General features: G+C 50.7%; 1 protein-coding gene across 1 annotated transcript in view; it reads left to right on the top strand.

Annotated features, from left to right (window-relative positions):
- The window catches only part of LOC147116809 (zona pellucida sperm-binding protein 4-like), a 52,437-nt gene extending 39,239 nt beyond the window's left edge, over positions 1 to 13,198 (top strand). Inside the window, exons 5-8 of the mRNA XM_085987169.1 lie at positions 12,260 to 12,438; positions 12,596 to 12,693; positions 12,769 to 12,902; positions 12,987 to 13,198. Of these exons, the coding sequence (XP_085843295.1) occupies positions 12,260 to 12,438; positions 12,596 to 12,693; positions 12,769 to 12,902; positions 12,987 to 13,180 (605 nt within the window). The 3' untranslated portion in view covers positions 13,181 to 13,198. The remainder of the gene's footprint in view (positions 1 to 12,259; positions 12,439 to 12,595; positions 12,694 to 12,768; positions 12,903 to 12,986) is intronic.
- The last annotated feature ends 9,184 nt before the right edge of the window (positions 13,199 to 22,382 follow it).

Here is a 22,382-nt window from a genome sequence, read left to right as displayed (position 1 = left end):
CGTAGTTCATTTTTATCCTTTTTATCTGGCGCCATTTCAGATTTTGACCTTTTCTCATGTGCACATTCTTTCTTAAGTATTTCAATGGGTTTAGGATTCCCTCCTTCAGTTAGCTTTATTCCTAACTTAACAGCGTTCTCTTGCCAGCTGGCTAATAGGGAACTGTTTTTAATTTCTTGGCAATACTGTCGCCAGAGTCCAATTAGTTTCTTAGTCTTACTTCCCATATTCTTTTTCCAAATCACTTCTTGAGCTTGTTTAACCGTTTCTAAGCTTTTGGGACCCCCTAGTGGCCATTGTTCGCTGCCTAACTTTTTATTTAAACCCCCTGAGAGTTGTCTCAATTGTTGGGCTTTGTCCGGGTATTGGTCACATAAGGTTTGTAAGGCACTGCCCTCATCACTTGTGGTATCTAGGTAATTACCCATGGTTCTCTTACACTAAGGGTTCTTTTTCAGGATTCGAGTTACTTTTTGCACGTGTCTTATATATTTCACGGATACCGGCACACAAAATGAAACGCAACACTACAATACTTACAATACTTAGACTTAACAAAAACACAGTACAACACTTAGACTTAACAAAAACACAGTGAGTCGTCTATAGTCAAATAGTAATTTTAGCCTCTGTCACCGCCTGGTACAGGTATTCTTAGCCTCTGTCACCACCTGGTACAGGTATTCTTAGCCTAATTATTCAAATCGTAAATTTAGCCTCTGTCACCGCCTGGTACAGGTATTCTTAGCCTCTGTCACCACCTGGTACAGGTATTCTTAGCCTAATTATTCAAATCGTAAATTTAGCCTCTGTCACCACCTGGTACAGGTATTCTTAGCCTAATTATTCTACTTATACGACCCTTATCTTGCACTCCCCGAGTACAAGTTGCTATAGCTCTAGAGTCCCCGACTCTCTCTTTTTACTTTCTTTCAAGTATTCCTTTTCTCTTTCTTTAAAATCACTTATCTACTTTTTAGTCCAATCGGAGCCTGAGCGGGCCAAGTGAAATACGAGGCCGGCGCTTTACCCGACTTGGATACTTATTTCCTAAGTTTACACAGTATTCGCCAGATTGACCCAGATCTCGTCGGGACACCACACAAGAATTAGCGAGTGGCAAAACTTTTATCGGACTTACGGATCAGAGGAAAACCGAAGTGGTAAATTTAAACATACTCACTCCGGGGGCCCATTTCCTCCTCTCACGTCCAAAACTAGTTCGGCTCTTAATTTCGCGAATTCTCGGTGATCGTCCGTTGAGATCCCACTTCTGACACCAAATGTTGAAACGGATTTTTTTGGTCCTCAATCTGGTTCAGTACAAACACTGAGTCGAATACTGGTTTAGTTCAACAGTTGTTTTATTCTGTTGTCCCGGGAGACTTACTCTGATACAGCACCGTTCTGACTCCAGCAGAGTCTCGACAGGTTCCACCAGAGCAAGCAATCTTTCATACAGTGGGTCACATTATTATACTTTACTTTTGAAAAGACATTAACACATCGTACATTCTACACCAATCCCGAGCGAGGCACGTACACAGTTTAAAGTGATGTCCTGGCCTGGCAGTTTGAAATAAAGAAGTCACAGTTCACTGAATGGTTTATAATATAGAAAATATGCAGGTAATGGTTTCACGATCACCTAATCATTATGGTAATGCATGGTAATGTGTTTTCGGATCGCCTATTGTCAGTATACCCTTTGCACTCCACCCTACATTGTTCCACCAGCAAGGTGTGACATCGTGGGTGCCAGCCATATTAGCATTTTACTTCCTGCTGCCTTCAGTTTCTTGAATTAACATGATCATCTCTCACAATATGCAAGTGACTCAGCGATGTCGACATTGCACCACCATTTTAAGCTAACAGGGTCCTCCATTTTAGGTTGGCAGGGTCCTTGGCCATGCGGAGCGAGTTGTTACCTTATTTTTGCATTCTATATTCTCAGTCGAATAGCCCTGACAGTGTCTAAAGTCCTGAATGTGCAAGTGCTTTTCATGACAGTCCCATAGCTGCTGGATGAGGGCTGGCCATTAGAGCTTTCAGACTCGTTTGGCCATAAAGTGAGGTGCACATGCAGGGATGAGGAGGATACTGGAAAGGGTACTCACCCTGACAACCCGAGTGAGGACGTTGAATTTTTTCCGGCACTGGGTTGGTGTCCTGCCAACCACGCTGTTGGACATGACCTTGTTTGCCACATCCCTCCATGCTTTCCGATATTCGGTGGGCAGCGGCCTCCTGCCACCCTCAGGGAAGAGGATATGGCACCTGCGGTCCACTGCACCAACCAGCAGCCTCAGGTCACCCTCGCCGAAGCGCTGCACTCTCTCCCTGGCCTTCTCCATTCTCCTGGGCATGGAGCTGTTCCAGAAGCAGTGTTCAGGCCTTGCCTTAGGGCTGCAGTGTGCAGGGCGTGGCAGCCAAGCAATTCCACCCTCCCCCTTTAAGTGCTGACCGGCGCCTGACTGTCTGCCCTCGATGAGCAACTCGCCGCACCTGCGCTGCGCCCACCCTCGGTGTTTGCGCCCTGGATCGCCGGCTTAGCGCCTAATGATAGTAGTGTATCACCTGCTTTAGCGCAGCAGCAACCTCTTGGGGCGATGCAACTGAATATCGGCGAAGGTGGTGCTAATTTGCGCCGGGCGCAAAAGTTAGCGAACGCCATGCCGTAGCGCCCCAAACGTGGCTATACTGAATTTCTAGGCCTTGGTGTCTAAATTCTATTGGTGCTGCCTCCTTAAGAGGGACACTTGTGGAGCTGACTCTTCTTATTACTGGCAATTGCCAATTTAAAGTCAACTACAATTTCCACACTTTTGTACTCTACACCTCTATTTATGAAGCCCAGAATCCCGTAAGCCTTTTTAACTGCTTTCTCAACCTATCCTTCCACCTTCAATGATTTGTGCACACATACCCCCAGGTCTCTCTGTTCCTGCACCCCCTTCAGGATTGTACCAGTTAGTTTATATGTCCTCTCCTCATTCTTTCTAACAAAATGTATCACTTCACACTTTTCTGCGTTAAATTTCATCTGCCACGTGTCCGCCCATTTCACCTGCCTGTCTATGTCTTCCTGACTTCTATCACTCTCCTCCTCACTGTTCACTATACTTCCAAGTTTAGTCTCATCTGCATATTTTGAAATTGTGCTCTGTACACCCACGTCCAAGTCATTAATATGTATCAAGAAAAGCAGTGGTCCTAGAACCGACCCCTTAGGATCACCACTGTATACCTTCCTCCAGTCCAAAAAATAACCGTTCACCACTACCCTCTGTTTCCTGTCACTCAGCCAATTCTGTATCCATGTCCACTGTCCCTTTTATACCATGGGCTTCAACTTTGCTGGCAAGCCTAATATGTGGCACTTTGTCGAACGCCTTTTTGAAATCCATGTTCACTACGTCAACTGTATTACCCTCATCAATCCTCGCTGTTGCCTCATCAAAGAACTCGTGAAGTTAGTTAAACACGATTTGCCTTTAACAAATCCGTGCTAGCTTTCCTTAATTAAACCACACTTGTCCAAGTGACTGTTAATTTTGTCCCTGATTACTGTTTCTAAAAGCTTCCCCACTACCGAGGTCAAACTGAATGGCCTGTAGTTGCTGGGTTTATCTTTACACACTTTTTTGAACAAGGGAATAAAATTTGCAGTTCTCCAGTCCTCTGGCACCACCCCCGTATCTAAGGAGGATTGGAGGATTATGGCCAGTATCGCCGCGATTTCCTCCCTAAATTCCCGCAGCATCCTAGGATGCATCCCATCCACTCCTGGTGATTTATCTACTTTAAATACAGCCAGCCTTTCTAATACCTCTTTTTTATTAATTTTTATCCTATCAACTATCTCCACTACCTCCTCCTTTACTATGCCTGTGGCAGCATCCTCTTCCTTGGTGAAGACAGATGCAAAGTATTCATTTAGTACCTCAGCCATACCTTCTGCCTCCATGAATAGGTCTCCTTTTTGGTCCCTAATCGGCCCCATCACTCCTCTTACTACCCGTTTACTGCTTATATGCCTATAGAAGACTTTTGGATTACCTTTTATGTTGGCTGCCATTCTATTCTCATACCCTCTCTTTTCCCGTCTTATTTGATTTTTCACTTCTCCTCTGACCTTTCAATATATAGCCAGATTCTCAGATGCATTTGCAACTTGACATCTGTCATACACACTCTTTTTTCTGCTTCATCATATTCTCTATCTCTTTCATCATCCAGCGAGCCCTGACTTTAGTTGCCCTGCCTTTCCCCCTCATTGGAAAGTTCCTCAACTGCACCTGAACTATTTCCTCTTTAAAGGCAGCCTTTTGTTTATTACAGTTTTGCCTGCCAATCTTTGATTCCAGTTGACGAGGGCCAGATCCATTCTCATCCCACTAAAATTGCATTTCCCCCTGTTAAACATTTTTACTCTAGATTGCTCCCTGTCCTTTTTCATAGCTAACCAAAACCTTCTGATATTATGATCACTGTTCCCTGAATGTTCACCTATTGAAACTTGCTCCACCTGACCAACCTCATTCCCCAGTCTGGAGTACAGTTACGTTGAAAGAGTGAAGAAGCTGGCATTGTTCTCCTTGGAGCAGAGAGAATTGAGAGGAGATTTGATAGAGGTGTTCAAATCCATGAGGGGTGTGGACAGAGTAGATAGAGAGAAACTGTTCCCATTGGCAGCAGGGTGGAGAACCGGAGGACACAGATTTAAGGTGATTGGCAAAAGAACCAAAGGCCACGTAAGAAAGACTTTTTTACACAGCGAGTGGTTAGGATTTGGAATGTTCTCCCTGAAAGGGCGGTGGAGGCAGATGCAATCACAGCTTTCAAAAGGGAGTTGGATAAGTATCTGAAGGGAAGAAATGTGCAGGGCTACGGGGAAAGGGCGGGGGAGTGGGACTGGCTGAAGTGCTCTTGCAGAGAGCCGGCACGGGCTCGACGGGCCGAGTGGCCTCCTTCCCCGCTGTAACCATTCTATGATTCGATGGTTCTATGACCATGTGCTGTAACTTTGAAAAAGGTTAAAAGGAAATTGAACAAATTAAATTAAAGTACTGTTCCTTATGGTGATGCAGCACTCCAGTCCCTGTGGTGCCCACCGGTCTCGGAAGGCCTCGCGCGTGCCGGCGGACACCGCGTGCTCCATCTCCAGGGCCAGCCAGGGGTGAACGTGGCCGCGGAAGAGAGGCAGGCAGTCGGGCCGAACGACCCCCTGGACCGCCCGCTGCCTGGACCAGTTAATGGCCACTTTGGCGCCCAGGAGCAGTCCCACGAGGAGGTCCGCCGACCTGCCCGCTCCCTTCCGCACCGGGTGACCGAAGATCAGGAGCGTGGGACTGAAGTGCAGCCAATAATCGAGGAGCAGCCCCTTCAAATTCGCTCCCCAGGATGAAGGTCGGCACCCTATTGGGTGAGCGTGAGGCCTGTCTGGACAGATGAACGAACGCACGCATGCACGCAGGGAGACAAATGACACGCACGCACGCAGACATTCACGATGGAATTTACACTTGAGCGAACGAACAGAGGAATGAATGACTGAATGATTCAGCGATGCCAGTAGGACTGGCGAATACGGGTTCTTTCTTTTCTTGGTTTATTAAACAGTGGCAGTTTGTACTGTAAACATTATTGATTTACCTGTAAAAATGTATTATTGTATTTATATTTGTGGTAAACCACTGTTATTGTATATTGTTACCTCTGGGTGGCGCTGTGTACCAAGGCATGCCTCAGCTGACTCCGCCCACATGACCAGGTATAAAGGTGGGGGTTTCACCGACTCACTTCCTTCTTGGAACCAGCCACCCACGAGAGGCATGCTCTGTTCTCTAGTTAATAAAAGCCTTTTCATCACCTTCCTGATTCATCGTCTTTTATGGAGTAATTGATAAGCGTATCAATATTGTTGACCATTAAGCTGTTTTCGAGGCTTTATCCTTTTTATTGTGGTCAATGAATGTAATGGATTTACTATGTAACTGATGAGCTGCATAAGTAATGTTGTACATGAATATTAAAATTTTAAAAAAAGACAGCAGGTAATACCAAGCAAAAATGAAGAGTTACTACATTGCCAATAGGACTGGCGTAAAATTGTTTTTCACTATGGGTACCTGTACTGTTAATATTGTTGATTTGTCTGTAAAATTTACCACTGCATTTGTACTGTTAGTCCTAAAGCTGTTTTTAAGGCTTTGTTTTATTGCGGCTAATGAATGTAATGGATTTACTATGTAATTGATGAGTTGTGACAAGTACTACCATATTGAAAAAATGTATTATTTTATTTGTATTGTTAATCTTAAAATTGATTTTTTGTTAAAATTAGCCTTATTGTGGTTAATGAATGTAATGGATTTATTATGAAGTTGATGTATTGTAATAAGTATTACCAGATTTAAATAAAAGATTAGTACTACCATATTGAAAAAATGTATTATTTTATTTGTATTGTTAATCTTAAAGTTGATTTTTTGTTAAAATTAGCCTTATTGTGGTTAATGAATGTAATGGATTTATTATGAAGTTGATGTATTGTAATAAGTATTACCAGATTTAAATTAAAGATTAGTACTACCATATTGAAAAAATGTATTATTTTATTTGTATTGTTAATCTTAAAGTTGATTTTTTGTTAAAATTAGCCTTATTGTGGTTAATGAATGTAATGGATTTATTATGAAGTTGATGTATTGTAATAGGTATTACCAGATTTAAATAAAAGATTAGTACTACCATATTGAAAAAATGTATTATTTTATTTGTATTGTTAATCTTAAAGTTGATTTTTTATTAAAATTAGCCTTATTGTGGTTAATGAATGTAATGGATTTATTATGAAGTTGATGTATTGTAATAAGTATTACCAGATTTAAATAAAAGATTAGTACTACCATATTTAAATAAATATGTTCGACACAAAAAAAGAAAAAAATAAGTTTAAACAAGGCCCCAATATCTCCGTGTGCCCCGTGGGAATGCGGGTTCACATGGGGAGCCCGTGGGCCAATGAGACCATTCATTTACTGCCGGTTAAACAGGGGATAAAAAGGGGGAGTCGGCTCTACAGCCTCACTTATCTGGGAGCCTTGCTTGTTAGAATGGAGGGGCTGCGGGTTCTGGGCTTGTTCTTTCTTACAATCTGTTCATCTCAGCCGCCCTCTCTCCTTCTCCCCGCCGATCAATGTTGGCTGTCTCCCAAATTCCGCCAAGACTGCGGGTTTGGGGGAATTGAAGGCAGTGAGTGTGTGCGGAGAGGCTGCTGCTTTGATGCCGGGAGCCGGGATGTGCCGCCGTGTTTCTATTCACTCCACAATCTGCCAGGTGGGTGTATTCTCGGCTCGCCTATATTCTGGGCCAGGGCCTCCCAGGACCAGCCGCAATCCAACTGCACTGGGGATTCCCTGGACAGTATCCTCTCTCTCCTCCTGTCCTGAAACATCAGCTGGAGTCTCCAACCTCTCCAGTCCGGGAGCTGGCGGGTTTAGGAACCGTGTTCAGTTCTACAGTTTGAAAGTCTGATCATTGAGATCCTGACCCAGTGTGGTAAACCACTGTTTGTATTCCTGTTTGTCCTGTTTGTATTCCACTGTGTACATGCCTGGACATGCCTCGGCTGACTCCTCCCACAGGTCCTAGTATAAAGGTGACTGCTCCCCAGCCCTTAGTATCATGGACGACCACGCGAGGCAGACCTCCATTCTGTTGTTAATAAAAGCCTTTAGTTACTCTTCTAACTCTCAGTCTTTTATGAGTAATTGATAGCGCATCAATTTTATTAACAACATTTTTATAATGGAGAAGATCCTCACACCAGCATGCCTGGACTTAGATCATCGGGAGGCGGACTCATCCACCAAGTTTACTCACTGGCTTAAGTGTTTCAAAAAATTCCTGACCGCCTCCGAAGCAATCAAATCGGACGAGGACAAACTGGATGTCCTGACCTCCAAAGTGAACCACCAAGTGTACTCGGTCATCCAAGACGCGACCTCGTACGCGGACGCTATCAAGCTCCTCAAGGACCAGTACACGCGCCCAGTGAACGAAGTGTACGCCAGGCACCTCCTGGGGAGTCGTAAACAACAACCTGGGGAATCGACCGTGGAATACCTTCAGGCACTGTCTGTGCTTGGCCGGGCCTGTGGTTGTAAGGATGTAAAGGCCGCCGTGTACACAGAGGAACTTATCCGGGACGCTTTTGTAGCGGGCCACAGATCCAATTACACCCGACAGCGACTGTTGGAGCAGAGTAACCTCGACCTCAACAAGGCCTCTGAACTCGCACTATCATTGGATGCAGCCTACCAGGGCATGGATGCCTACTCCTCTGCACCATGGACGCTGCGGGGAATGACAGCCTGGGACACGGTAGGACCGCCTCATAGCGCCGTGCCACCCCAGCCACACCCCAACAACGGCCCAACTACCGCAGCAGTGTCCCAAGGCCAGACAGCAGTGCCCCAAGGCCAGAAATGCTACTTCTGTGGCCAGGCAAAACACCCCAGAGCACGCTGCCCGGCGAAAAACGCGATCTGCTCGGGCTGCGGGAAGAAGGGACACTACGCTAGCGTCTGCAGGGCCAAAGCCACCCCGAACCCCAGCAGCGCCGTGTGTGGGCCATGCGGGCCGCCATCTTGGACCTCCCCGGCCATGTGCGAATCACCGGTACAGCAGCCATTTTGGACGCCTCCAGCCACATGGGGATCATGGACGCCGCCATCTTGGACGACAGCCGGGACGCAGCAGGCCCCCGACACCGCCTCATCTGATACCCGCAGTGACACACCGACCCCTACGCTGGCATCCGTTACACTGGACCAAGCGAGACCGCACCAACTGGCCAGTTCCACAATGGACATTAAGGTAAATGGTCACGATACAATCTGCCTTTTTGACTCTGGGAGCACGGAGAGCTTCATCCACCCCGACACGGTGCGGCGTTGCTCTCTCCCAGTCCTGCCTGCGCAACAGCGGATTTCTATGGCCTCCGAGTCCCAGTCGGCGGACATCGGCGGCTACTGCGTGGTGACACTCGTAGTAGACGGGACCGTGTACGATCATTTTAAACTTCTGGTCCTGCTTGACCTCTGCGCTGCCGTCCTGCTGGGGTTAGATTTTCAGTGCCACCTTAAAAGTGTTACGATGGCGTACGGTGGACCCCTACCCCCACTCACAGTCCGCAGCCAGCAGCTTCCAAACTGCCCGCCGCACACCAGGTGCAACCTCTCCACACTCAGAGTCACCCCCCCCCAACTGTTTGCTAACCTCACCCCCGACTGTAAGCCCATCGCCACAAAGAGCAGGCGATACAGTGCCGGGGACAGGGTTTTCATTAAAACCGAAGTGGAGCAGCTCCTGAAAGAAGGGATTATTGAGGGCAGCACCAGCCCCTGGCGAGCCCAGGTTGTGGTCGTTAAGACCGGCGAGAAGCAGCGCCTGGTCATCGACTACAGCCAGACAATAAATCGCTACACCCTGCTGGACGCCTACCCACTCCCCCGTATAGCTGATATGGTCAACCAGATCGCGCAGTACCACGTCTTCTCGACCATTCACCTGAAATCAGCGTACCACCAGCTCCCCATCCGCCCTGAGGACCGCCAGTACACTGCCTTTGAGGCAAACGGCCGCCTCTATCACTTCCTTAGGGTTCCCTTTGGCGTCACCAACGGGGTCTCCATCTTCCAAAGGGAGATGGACCGGATGGTAGATCAAAATGCGTTGCAGGCCACTTTCCCATATCTGGACAATGTGACCATCTGCGGCCGTGACTTGCAGGACCATGACGCAAACCTCGAAAAATTCCTCCGCACCGCCCAACTCCTAAACCTGACATATAACAAGGAGAAGTGCATATTCCGCACAAACCGCCTCGCCATCCTTGGCTGTGTTGTGGAACACAGAGTCATCGGCCCCGACCCCGACCGGATGCATCCCCTTATGGAACTTCCACTGCCCCACTGCCTCAAGGCCCTGAAGAGGTGCCTAGGGTTTTTCTCCTATTACGCCCAGTGGGTCCCCTACTATGCGGACAAGGCCCGTCCGCTGATCAAGTCCACCTCTTTTCCCTTGACGGCAGAGGCCCGCTTAGCCTTCCACCATATCAAGGAGGACATTGCCAAAGCCACCATGCACGCAGTGGACGAATCCATCCCCTTCCAGGTGGAAAGCGACGCGTCTGACTTTGCCCTGGCCGCTACCCTCAATCAGGCGGGGAGACCCGTGGCCTTCTTTTCACGAACCCTCCAAGGCCCGGAGACCAGACACTCCGCTGTTGAGAAGGAGGCCCAGGCGATTGTGGAGGCTGTGCGTCATTGGAGGCACTACCTGGCCGGAAAACGATTTACCCTGCTCACTGACCAGCGTTCAGTTGCTTTTATGTTTAACAACAAGCAGAGGGGCAAAATCAAAAATGACAAGATCTTGAGGTGGAGAATCGAACTTTCCACCTACAACTACGAGATCTTGTACCGGCCCGGGAAGCTAAATGAACCCCCGGATGCGCTATCGCGTGGCACCTGCGCCAGCGCGCAGATCGATAGACTGCGGGCCCTCCACAATGACCTCTGCCACCCGGGGGTCACCAGGTTCTTCCACTTCATCAAGGCCCGCAACCTGCCTTAATCTATTGAGGAGGTCAGGACCATGACCAGGAACTGCCAAGTCTGCGCTGAGTGCAAACCGCACTTTTATAGACCAGACAGGGCCCACCTGATAAAAGCCACTCGCCCCTTCGAGCGCCTGAGCGTCGATTTTAAAGGGCCTCTCCCCTCCTCCGACCGCAATGTGTACTTCCTCAATATTATTGATGAGTACTCCCGTTTCCCGTTCGCCTTCCCCTGCCCGGACATGACCAGTGCCACGGTCATTAAATGTCTGAACAACCTCTTCACCCTGTTCGGCTTCCCCAGCTATATCCATAGCGACCGGGGCTCATCGTTTATGAGCGACGAACTCCGTCAGTACCTGCTAACTAGGGGTATTGCCACAAGCAGGACCACCAGTTACAACCCCCGGGGGAACGGACAGGTGGAAAGAGAAAATGTGACAGTTTGGAAGGCCGTCCTGCTAGCCTTAAAGTCTAGGGGCCTTCCAACCTCCCGCTGGCAGGATGTGCTCCCCGATGCGCTCCACTCTATTCGGTCACTGCTCTGCACTGCCACTAACGCCACCCCTCATGTGAAAATGTTTGTCTTCCCAAGGAAGTCCACATCGGGGACATCGCTACCGCCATGGCTGACGTCCCCAGGGCCGGTCCTACTGAGAAGACACGTGAGGACCCATAAAACGGACCCCCTGGTCGAGAGGGTCGACCTCCTCCACGCCAACCCCCAGTATGCTTACATCGCATACCCGGACGGGCGGGAGGACACAGTCTCCATAAGAGACCTTGCACCCTCGGGGGCCGCAGTAACCCACTACCCACTACCACCCCCCCCCACGATCCGATATCCAGCCCCAGCAGACGGCAGGCCTGGGCCCCGCGACCCGCTCGACATCTACGAGGACGACACGCCTGTGCCACAGCCTACGCTGGACTCGACGCCGGAAACTTCACTACCCCTGCCGTCGCCACGCAGATCACAGCGGCAGACAAGACCTCCGGAGAGACTCCAATACACTAACTTTTAATACACTTCACCCCGCCGGACTCAATTTTAAACAAGGGGTGAATGTGGTAAACCACTGTTTGTATTCCTGTTTGTCCTGTTTGTATTCCACTGTGTACATGCCTGGACATGCCTCGGCTGACTCCTCCCACAGGTCCTAGTATAAAGGTGACTGCTCCCCAGCCCTTAGTATCATGGACCGGTCGACCACGCGAGGCAGACCTCCATTCTGTTGTTAATAAAAGCCTTTAGTTACTCTTCTAACTCTCAGTCTTTTATGAGTAATTGATAGCGCATCACCCAGGATCTCTCCTTCCTTCTCTATGCGACTTGGGACTTCTGATGGTTGAATTGCGCCCCAGGATAGGAGGGCAGAGTGAAGATCAGTCCCTGGCTGGCACTGACCGGACAGGCTGTGGATTTGATGCCAGTCTTGTGTAACCAGTCCAGTAGGGATGGAGTTGGTGAAGCGTCTCCATTAGATGGAGAATTGGGGTGTGGACGGGGAGAGAAGGAAACTAGAAGCTGGTGCTGCGCTGGGCGGAGTTTCTTCCCCCTCCCGGTAACGGTTCCCTTGCCATTCCCCGTGCAGCAACTAACCGCCTTTCATTGACTCTCTCTTGCAGTGTGCACCAAGGATGGGCGGGTCCTGATCGCCATCTCCAAGGATTTGACGCTGCCTCCTGTAGACCTGACAACGGTCCATCTGAAGGATGGACACGGAGCGGAGTGCAGTCCGACCGTGGCCTCTGCAGACACTGTGCTCTTTCAGTTCGCAGTCACTGAGTGTGGCACTACTCAGCGGGTAGGTATTGTGGGCTGGGAGCCCCATCAATGGCTGTCAGTCGGGTGGGAAAGAGGGGGTCTAAAGGGCAATGGGGGCCCTTAAAGACACTACATGTGATAAGGCAATGGCAGACTTGCTCAATTTCTCTGTAATGATGGTCTTCTGTCTCTTGTAGCTGGACGGGGTGAACGCCGTCTATGAAACGGATGTGTTGGGTCAGTTTGAGATCTTGGATGGAGCTTTGGGATCGGTGACCCGGGACAGCCCCTTCAGGTGAGACTGGGAGCACATGGAGCGGGTAGAGAAGGTGAGGAGCTGAATTCTCCAGCCGTGTCCGTTCTCTTGCAGGCTCCATGTCCAGTGCAGTTACAAGGGGAGCCAGGAGTCTGACCTGCAGGTGAAGCCCAGAGTTTACAGCCTTTCTCCGCCACTGCCTGCCACTGAGGCCGGGATCCTGGTTCTGGAGCTGAGAATAGCGAGAGGTAGCGAGTGCTGCTGATGGTCAGTGTCCAACTTCAGGCTCTCTCTCCAAATAGTGGCCGTCCTTCATCGTCTTCTCTTTCCAGATGGTGGCTACCGGAGCTGGTACGTGGCCAGTGACTACCCGATCCTGAGTGTGCTCCGGGACCCCGTGTTTGTGGAGGTTCGAGTCCTGAACCGGAACGATCCGTCCCTTGTGCTGGTGCTCAATGACTGCTGGGCGACCCCCACCCCCGAGCCGCATTCGGGGCTCCGATGGGACCTCCTGGTGGGCAGGTAAGGCAGCGAGTGAGGGACCTTGGGGCAGGCTGGTGATCGGGGAGGGGGGCGACATGGACTGGGTGAAGGAACGGCCAATAATCAAACCAATCTGAGCTCCAGGTTGACGATTGGTGACTTGAATGGCCTGGTTTCTTTATCTCGTCTAATCTCGGGACTTTGCTTTGATGTGCTGCTGTAACTCTGTAGTTGGGAGTTCCAGGTGCCCTCTCCATATAACCCGCTCTTTCTCTGTTCCAGGTGCCCCTTTACTGGAGACAATTACAAAACCCGCCTCCTCCCGGTAGACGCCGCTTCCCATTCGCCGTTCCCAACTCACCAGAATCGGTTTGTAGTCAGCACTTTCGCTTTCTGGGACCGAGTTTCGGGCCGGGCTCTGAGCGGGGAGGTGAGTTTCCTTCAGTCTTGCTCTCTTGGTTGAACTTGTTCCCTGGGTCTTGCTCACAGTGAGGAGGCCCCTGTTGACCCTTTGACTGTAGAAGCATGAATCTCCTGACTGGGAGCTGTGGCACTGACCACACCGCACTGTCTCTTTCCAGGTTCACTTCCACTGCAGTGCTGAAGTTTGCTTCCCTTCCACCCGAGAGAACTGCACGGCTCCCTGCAGCCCCAGTAAGTAGCTGGGATCTGACTAGAAACTGAACCCTGATGGGGAAGGGTGGGTGTGGGGCATCTGGACACTGGCCTCACTCATCAAGGGCCCAACAGTGGGCACAGGAGCAGTGTCCTCAATCTGCCCGCTCAACTCTATCCCAGTTAGTCTACAGCAGAATAGCAATCTGGCTCAGGGGCTCTGAGCACTCTTGCACTGGTTCTGAATGGAATCCACCTCTGGCCTTGAACATTGATCCAGCATCCTGCTGTCACCGGGAGTTCCAGGGTGGAACCGAACCAACATCTGGGGGCGGGGGAGACCTGGGCAATGTGTGTATGTCCAGTGTAACCGCTGGTCAAACTAGTGCTTAAAACGGGTCTCTTTCCCCAGGAGACCAGACTAGCCATTGGACCAGTCAACGACTGCAAACTTTGCTGGGTTGATGCGGGTCCTTCTGAGAATAGGGAGTGAATCTTAGTCTGACAGTGAGGGAACCATGTTTAACTAGTCCAATCTCATTCCGGTACTCACTGCCCGAGGGTTTTTGCATTGGGCCATCGGATTGACCACTTGATTTGGGGCTTCAGACAGCTGCACATTGAATCACCCACCTTGAACTCGTGTCTGTCTCTTGTTTCCCCCAGAGAGGCGAAGAAGCGCCGATGACCGGGCTGGGTCCTTGGTGACCGCTGATGGAGCCATCATTTTCCTGGAAGATGAGGAGGGATTGGCTGCTGGGATCCACCGGGAAGAGAAAGGTAAAGGAGGCCCCTGCCACTGTCTAGTGATGGAGTAACTAGTGCCCATCTAACCCTCCCTTCTCCCCACAGATGCTGCTGCTGATTCCCCCTCCCGTGTTCTTCCTGGAGCAGCGGTTGGGGTAGCTCTGCTCTCCGTGGCCCTGTTGGTCGGGACTGTTGCCATGTGGAAAATGGACCATCGCCGCAGGGTGGGCTCCGAGTGCAGCTCCATGGAACTGTAGATGTGTCTGTTGGACAATAAACCCCTGTTATACATGAACCCTGATCTCGTGATGTTCCAAATTCTGGCTGGATTTTACTGTCCTTGTGTTAATTGGTAGCCTGTTTTGAGAATCTATTGGGCCACTTCTCTCAACTGCCTTAACAATTGTGCCTCCCAAATTTGAGTTCCAGAGCAGTTTTGTATTCGTTCCTGGGATGTGGGTGTCACTGGCGAGGCCAGTGTTTATTGCCCCTGAGAAGGTGGTGGTGAGGTGCTGCCTCGAACTGCTGCAGTCTGTGTGGTGAAGGTACACTCCCAGTGCTGTTAGGGAGTTTCAGGATTTTGACCCAGTGATGAATGAATGGCAATATTACCAAGTCAGGATGTTGTTATTTGTCGGTGGTGGTGTTCCCATACACTTGCTGCCCTTGTCATTCTAGGTGGAAGAGGTCACAGGTTACAGGTTTGGGAGGTGCTGCTGGAGCAGCCTTGGCGAGTTGCTGCAGTGCATCTTGTAGATGGTCCACAGTGCACCGGTGGGGCAGTGAATGTGTAAGATGGTGGATGGGGTGCCAATCAAGTGGGCTGCTTTGTCCTGGATGGAGTCAAGCTTCGTGTTGGATCTGTACTCATCCAGGCAAGTGGAGAGTATTCCATCACACTTGGTCTTGAAGTCCAGATGCTTGGAGATCACTGGATCTGTGACTGGAGCCTGGCAGAGTTACAGGTCTCCAGGCTCCCATTGTTTCACTGGTCGGGGGTGATGTGGGTACATGTGACTGGCATTCTCTACTGATAAACTACAATAAATGGTTGGGTTGGGCCTCACTAAAGCGGCAGTGGAAACATTGGGCTAGAAATTCAGTTGTTAGCGCCGGAGAAGTGGGGCGCGAAGCAGCTAGCACCCAGGCATGGCGCGATCTGCGCCTCTCGTGAACTTCAGTCAAGATTTAGCGGCAGCGCAAAACTGCAGTGCCCACTCAGAAGCGCGCACAGATCCTGACGTCATTTCATGGTGCAACGCCCTTGGTGTGCCCCGATCCAGAACTTCAGTGGCATCCCCTTCTGTGCACCTGGTGCCCCCAGCGACTGGTAGGGGGAACGGTTCCCAGTTGCTGCAGGGGGTGCATTTAAAGGGGACTCCTCCTGCATTATAAGTGGCAGCCATTTTGTGCCAATCCTTCTGGGAGACAAAGGGAGAGAGCTTTTTGCTTTGACTCTGCATTCGCACAGGTGCTTCAGGCCAGAGCTTTGCACTTGGATTTAACTTTCAGTGCCACAGCCTAGAGTCGCTACATATAATGGGGGCTGCAATGGGTGGAAACGTTGGCTTACTGCATTGCATTCAAAGGGCTCAGATGCCGTGAGTGCCAATCATGGCCAGACAGAAGGGCCAACAGGTGTTGGCACAGGAGGCCTTACCCACCCAGGCTATACCACCAGCAGTCTCATATCTGGACATGTCTGAGGAGCAGTGTGTTTGGAGGCTGTGATGCAGAAGGGAGATGGTCACTGAGATCTGCCACATGCTTCGCAGAGATCTGCAGCCACAGCTGAGGAGCAGGATGTCTGTCAGTGGCAGTGAAGGTGACGGTGGCTCAACTTCTATGCCACCAGCTCCTTCCAATCTGCTATTGGGGACATTGCCAATATCTCCCAGTTCCCGGTATATTGCTGCATCCAGCAGGTGACCAATGCCCTTTTCAGAAGAAGACGTCAGTACATCTCCTTCCCCATGACCCTGGACAAGCAGCAAGAGTGTGCAATGGGATTTGGAAGAAGAGCGGGTTTCCCCGTGGTGCAGGGCGCCATTGACTGCACGCATGTGGCTTGGCGGGCACCTCTACAGAATGCCGAGGATTACCACAACCAGAAGGGCTACCATTCGCTCAACGTCCAGTTGGTGTGACCACAAGCAACTCATATTAGCTGTCAATGCCTGCTTTCCAGGCAGAAGCCATGATGCCTTCATCCTGCGCCAGACTTCTGTGGCATACATTTTCAAAGCCCAGGCTCACCCGCGAGGATGGCTTCTTGGGGACAAGGGCTATCCTTTGTGCACCTGCCTGATGACCCTGCTCCCTGCACCCCTGCTGAAGAGCGGATGTAGTGTATTTGGACTTCCAAAAGGCATTTGACAAGGTTCCACACAAGATTACTGATCAAGATAAGAAATCACAGGATTGGGGGTAATATACTGGCATAGGTGGAAGATTGTTTTCTGTTAGATAGACAAAGAGTTGGAATAAATGGTTCATTCTCGAGCTGGCAATCGGTAACTAGTGGTGTTCCGCAGGGGTCAGTGCGGGGACCCCAACTCTTTACAATCTATATTAACGATTTGGAGGAAGGGACAGAGTGCAACATATCCAAGTTTGCCGACGATACAAAGATGGGAGGGAAAGCAATGAGTGAGGATGAAATAAAAAACCTGCAAAAGGACATAGACCGGCTAAGTGAGTGGGCAGAGATTTGGCAGATGCAATATACTGTTGGAAAGTGTGAGGTTAGGCAGAAAAAATGAAAGAGCAAGTTATTATCTAAAATGGAGAGAAACTGCAAAGTGCTACAGTACAAAGGGATCTGGGGGTCCTGGTGCATGAAACACAAAGTTAGTATGCAGGTGATCAGGAAGGCCAATGGAATCTTGGCTTTTATTGCAAGGGGGATGGAGTATAAAAACAGGGAAGTCTTGCTGCAGTTATACAGGGTATTGGTGAAGCCACACCTGGAATACTGCATGCAGTTTTGGCTTCCATATTTAAGAAAAGATATACTTGCTCTAGAGGCGGTTCAGAAGGTTCACTCAGTTGATTCCGGAGGTGAGGGGGTTGATGTATGAGGAAAGAATTGTATTAGGGCAGCACGGTGGCATAGTGGTTAGCACTATTGCCTCACAGCGCCAGGGACCCGGGTTCGAATCCGACCTCGGGCGACTGTCTGTGTGGAGTTTGCACATTCTCCCCGTGTTTGCGTGGGTTTCCTCCGGGTGCTCCGGTTTCCTCCCACAGTCCAAAGATGTGCGAGTTAGGTTGATTGGCTATGATAAATTGACCCTTAGTGTTAGGGGGATTAATACGTGGGGTTACGGGGATAGGGTGGGATATGTGTTGGTATAGGGGTTACGGGGATCGGGTGGGATATGTCGGTGCAGGCTCGATGAGCCGAAATGGCCTCTATCTGCACTGTAGGGATTCTGTGAAAGGTTGAGTAGGTTGGGACTCTACTCATTGGAGTTCAGAAGAATGAGAGGCGATCTTATCGAAACATATAAGATTGTGAGGGGGCTTGATCGAGTGGATGGGGGGCGGATGTTTCCACTGATGGGTGAGACTAGAACTAGGGGGCATAATCTAAGAATAAGGGGCTGCCCTTTCAAAACTGAGATGAGGAGAAACTTCTTCACTCAGAGGGTAGTAGGTCTATGGAATTTGCTACCCCAGAGAGCTGTGGAAGCTGCAACATTAAATAAATTTAAAATGGAGATAGACAGTTTCCTAGCAGATAAGGGAATTAGGGGTTACGGGGAGAGGGCAGGGAAGTGGACGTGAGTCTAGATTCGGATCAGCCATGATCCTATTGAATGGTGGAGCAGGCCCGAGGGGCCGTATGGCCTACTCCTGCTCCTACTTATGTTCTTAATGACAGCCATCAAGCTACCAGGAACATCATTGAGCACACAATCGCCATGCTCAAGTAACGGTTCTGCTGTCTAGACCATCCCTGCCATGGAAGGAGTGCAGCGAAGATTCACCAGGCTGATACCTGGGGTGGCAGGAATGACGTATGAAGAGAGATTGTGTCGATTGGGCTTGTACTCGCTGGAGTTTAGAAGAATGAGAGGGGGATCTCATCGAAACTTATAAAATTCTGTCAGGCCTGGACAGACTAGATGCAGGAAGGATGTTTATGATGGCCAGGGAGTCCAGAACCAGGGGTCATAGTCTAAGGATAAGGGGTAAGCCATTTAGGACTGAAATGAGGAGGAATTTCTTCACCCAGAGAGTGGTGAACCTGTGGAATTCTCTGCCACAGAGGGCGGTGGAGGCCAGTTCATTAAATATATTCAAGAAAGAGTTGGATATATTTCTTGAGGCTAAAGGGATTGTGGGATATGGGGAGAAGGCCGGGACAGGGTACTGAATTTGGATGATCAGCCATGATCTCATTGAATGGCGGAGCAGGCTCAAAGGCCCGAATGGCCTGCTCCTATCTTCTATGTGCCACAGGAGCCCTACCATACTCGCCTGAGTGAGTCTCCCATTTCATTGTAGTGTGATGCATACTGCACAACCTGGCTATCCTCAGGACTCAGCCACTGCCAACCGACATTGGAGGACCACCAGAGGAGGAGAACCAAGACGGCAGGGCGGCACAAAGTGCAAGGGCCGTCCGTCGGTGGCTTATTGCAACTTGGTTCTAGGCCCCCTCTCCGGGAATGGTTTGTGCCAATGAAAGAACATGAATGGAGCCGCTCCGCAAGCCCTCAGCCGGTCAAGGCAACAAGTGCAAACATGGACAATGTGAATAAAGAGAATTTTTTATTGTGTAAACTCTGTACCCTTCCTGTAAAACCACCACCTCCCCCCCCCCTCAAAAAAAAAGTCAGACATAACTGGCTCTCACAACCTTCAGAAAATGAAAAAAAGTTAAACAAAAATGACCATGATCCTTGGCCTTCATATAAAAAACAAACATTCCTGCCCCGCATATAAAAAACAAACACAACATTCCTGGCCCTCATATAAAAAACAAACACAACAATTTCAGCCTTCATATATTTAAAAAAAACATTCTCGGCCTTCATATATAAACACAACATTTGGCCATGCCTACTTTTTGCCTCTGCGAGGATGATCCGACTCGCTTCCGCGAGTGGCCCCTTCCCGCCCTGCAGCTCCTCCTCAATGGGACCCCAGTGGCTGCAGCAAGGCTGGGGGCAGGCTGCTGAGGGGTCAGATGGTGAGACGGCTGATGCCCTTGGGGGACGGCCTGGACCAGCTCTGGGCCTGGAGGACCCAGCTGCTGTCTGCTCCAACTCTGCTTGGGCGGCAGCAGTCTGTCCTACGGGTGATGGCAGCTGCCGTGGAGGAGGAATGCTGCCAACCTGACAGAGCACAGGCACTCCCTGGTCAGCTGATACACTGGCATTCGCACGGGCCAGCACTGCAGCATGCGCAGCAATCTGCTGAAGCACAGACTGCTGGGCTTCTGCGGCACGGCGAGACCCCGGCGATGCCTCGCCGATCCAGCGAGGGTGTCAGCAGTTAGTGCCCGTGTGGCCCTGATCTGTGTCTGCATCAGACCAGCCAGTGAATGCACGGCACGACTGAGCACTTGGCTGGAAGCCGCCTGTGATGCAGCAAAGTCCTGCTGACTCCTAGCCTGTGCTGCCGCGAAGTCCTGCAGACTCCTTGCCTGTGCTGCCCTGAATTTCTGCAGACCCCTGGCCTGTGCTGCCCTGAATTCCTGCAGACTCCTGGCCTGTGCTGCCCCGAATTCCTGAACACTCCTTGCCAGTGACTCTATGGAGTCAGGCAACCTTGCCACTGTAGCCATGAGCTCAGTGTGCCTGCGCTCAGCCTGGATGCCCATTTCACCAAGGAGCCGCAACTCCTCTGCGCTCACCGTAGCAGGACTGGAGGCCGCACTCACCCTCCGGGGAGAAGGCCGCCGAGCTTCACCACCGCTCCCGCGTTGCTGCTGCCCGCTGGGCCCAGGAGCTTCACTCTCCTCAGACCCTTCCCCCCTGCTCCCCTCCAGGGAAGACGTGGCCCCATCATGGCCATGGGCTGCCTCGGCTGAGGGTGTCACTGATGGGCCAGCTTCCTCTTCCTCCTCCTTGAATTCAGAATCACTGACAGTGGCAGCTTGAGGGGCCGCCTCCTCACCTGGCGAATCAACATCTGAAAGCAGGGAGGCACAAGAGTTGCTTTAGAGTGAGGACAGGGCGGCAGCGAGGGAGGCATGAGTGCTGCTATGCACTGCATTGGTTCGATAGTGGCAAAGGATGTTGGTGTGAGGCACAAGTGGAAAGAGAGAGGTCAAAAAGGTGATGACTTTACCATTGCTGTCCAGGACAGGGTCGGCATCTCCACTGGCGACGGGGCCAATCAGCCGGCCTGCCATAATGCGCTCCACACGCTGCTCCAGGTCGCTGAGTTGTTTGAGGTCAGGATGGCCTCCCCCAGTCCGTAGCTGCTGCCTGGGATTGTGGGCCAGCTTGCCCTGCAAGAGAAAGGACGGCCTCTGAGTACAATGTCAAGCCCTGATCTTGCCTGCACTGCTTCCCATGGTGGAATAGCCCTGACAGTGTCAAGCCCTCATCTTGCCTGCACTGCCTCCCATGGTGGAATAGCCCTGACAGTGTCAAGCCCTGATCTTGCCTGCACTGCCTCCCATGGTGGAATAGCCCTGACAGTGTCAAGCCCTCATCTTGCCTGCACTGCTTCCCATGGTGGAATAGCCCTGACAGTGTCAAGCCCTCATCTTGCCTGCACTGCCTCCCATGGTGGAATAGCCCTGACAGTGTCAAGCCCTCATCTTGCCTGCACTGCCTCCCATGGTGGAATAGCCCTGACAGTGTGTAAATTGCTGAAAGTGCAAGTGGTTTTCATGAGAGTCCCATAGCTCTTGGATGAGGGCTGGGCATTGGGGCTTTCAGGTCCCTTTGGCCAGAAACTTAGGTGCACATGCCGGGATGAAGAGGATAGTGGAAAGGGTACTCACCCTGACAACCCGAGTGAGGTTGTTGAAATTTTTTCTGCATTGAACTGGAGTCCTGGCAACCATGCTGTTGGTGGTCACCCTGTTTCCCACCTTCCTCCAGGCTTTTCGGTATTCGCTGGGAAGCGGCCTCCTCCCACTGTCAGGGAAGAGGACAGGTCGCCTGCGCTCCACTGCACCAACCAGTAGCCTCGGCACCCTCGCTGAAGCGCTCCGCTCGCTTCCTAGCCATCTCCATTGTCCTGGGCATTGAACTGTTGAACCAGCAATGGTCAGGCCTTGCTTCAGGGCTGCAGTGTGCAGGGAGTGGCAGCCAAACAAATCGACCCTCCCCCTTTAAGAGCTGACCGGCGCCAGCGTGTCTGCCTTCAATCAGCAACTTGCCGCACCTGCGCTGCGCCCGCCCTCGGTGTTAGCGCCTCGGCTCGCCGGCTTAGCGCCTTATGATAGTCGTGCATCGCCTGCTTTAGCGCAGCAGCAACCTCTTGGGGCGATGCAACTCAATTTCGGCGAAGGTGGCGCTAAGTTGCGCCGGACGCTAAATTTAGCGAACGCCCGGCTGTAGCGCCCCAAACGTGGCGATACTGAATTTCTAGGCCATTGAACTTTCTTTCCTCCAATGCCCCCAGGCCTGTGGATGCTGGGACAATTGGAATGGCCAAGGTTGAGCTTCAGGTTTAACTCTGGTAACGAGGGATATAAATCGAATGGGCTCGGTTCAGTGTTCACTCACTGATACAATTTGCTCTTTTGGTGCAAAACTGATGAAATATCTAACTTGAGAGGGACCCAGGAAGGGAATGCAAACTAATTTCTAATTGGTTCCTGATGGTGCACTGGAACACGGGCCGGAGAGACGATTGGAAATGACGCTGACCGCCAGCGTTCTCGGTCAGTTTATAAAATTTGTTTGAGATGT

Source organism: Somniosus microcephalus, chromosome 5, assembly GCF_052327205.1.
Source record: "Somniosus microcephalus isolate GS21.2 chromosome 5, FLI_Smic_1.0, whole genome shotgun sequence".
Classification (NCBI taxonomy): Eukaryota; Metazoa; Chordata; class Chondrichthyes; order Squaliformes; family Somniosidae; genus Somniosus; species Somniosus microcephalus.
The sequence above is the reverse complement of the archived record's forward strand: the minus strand, read 5'-3'. Positions and strand labels throughout refer to the sequence as shown.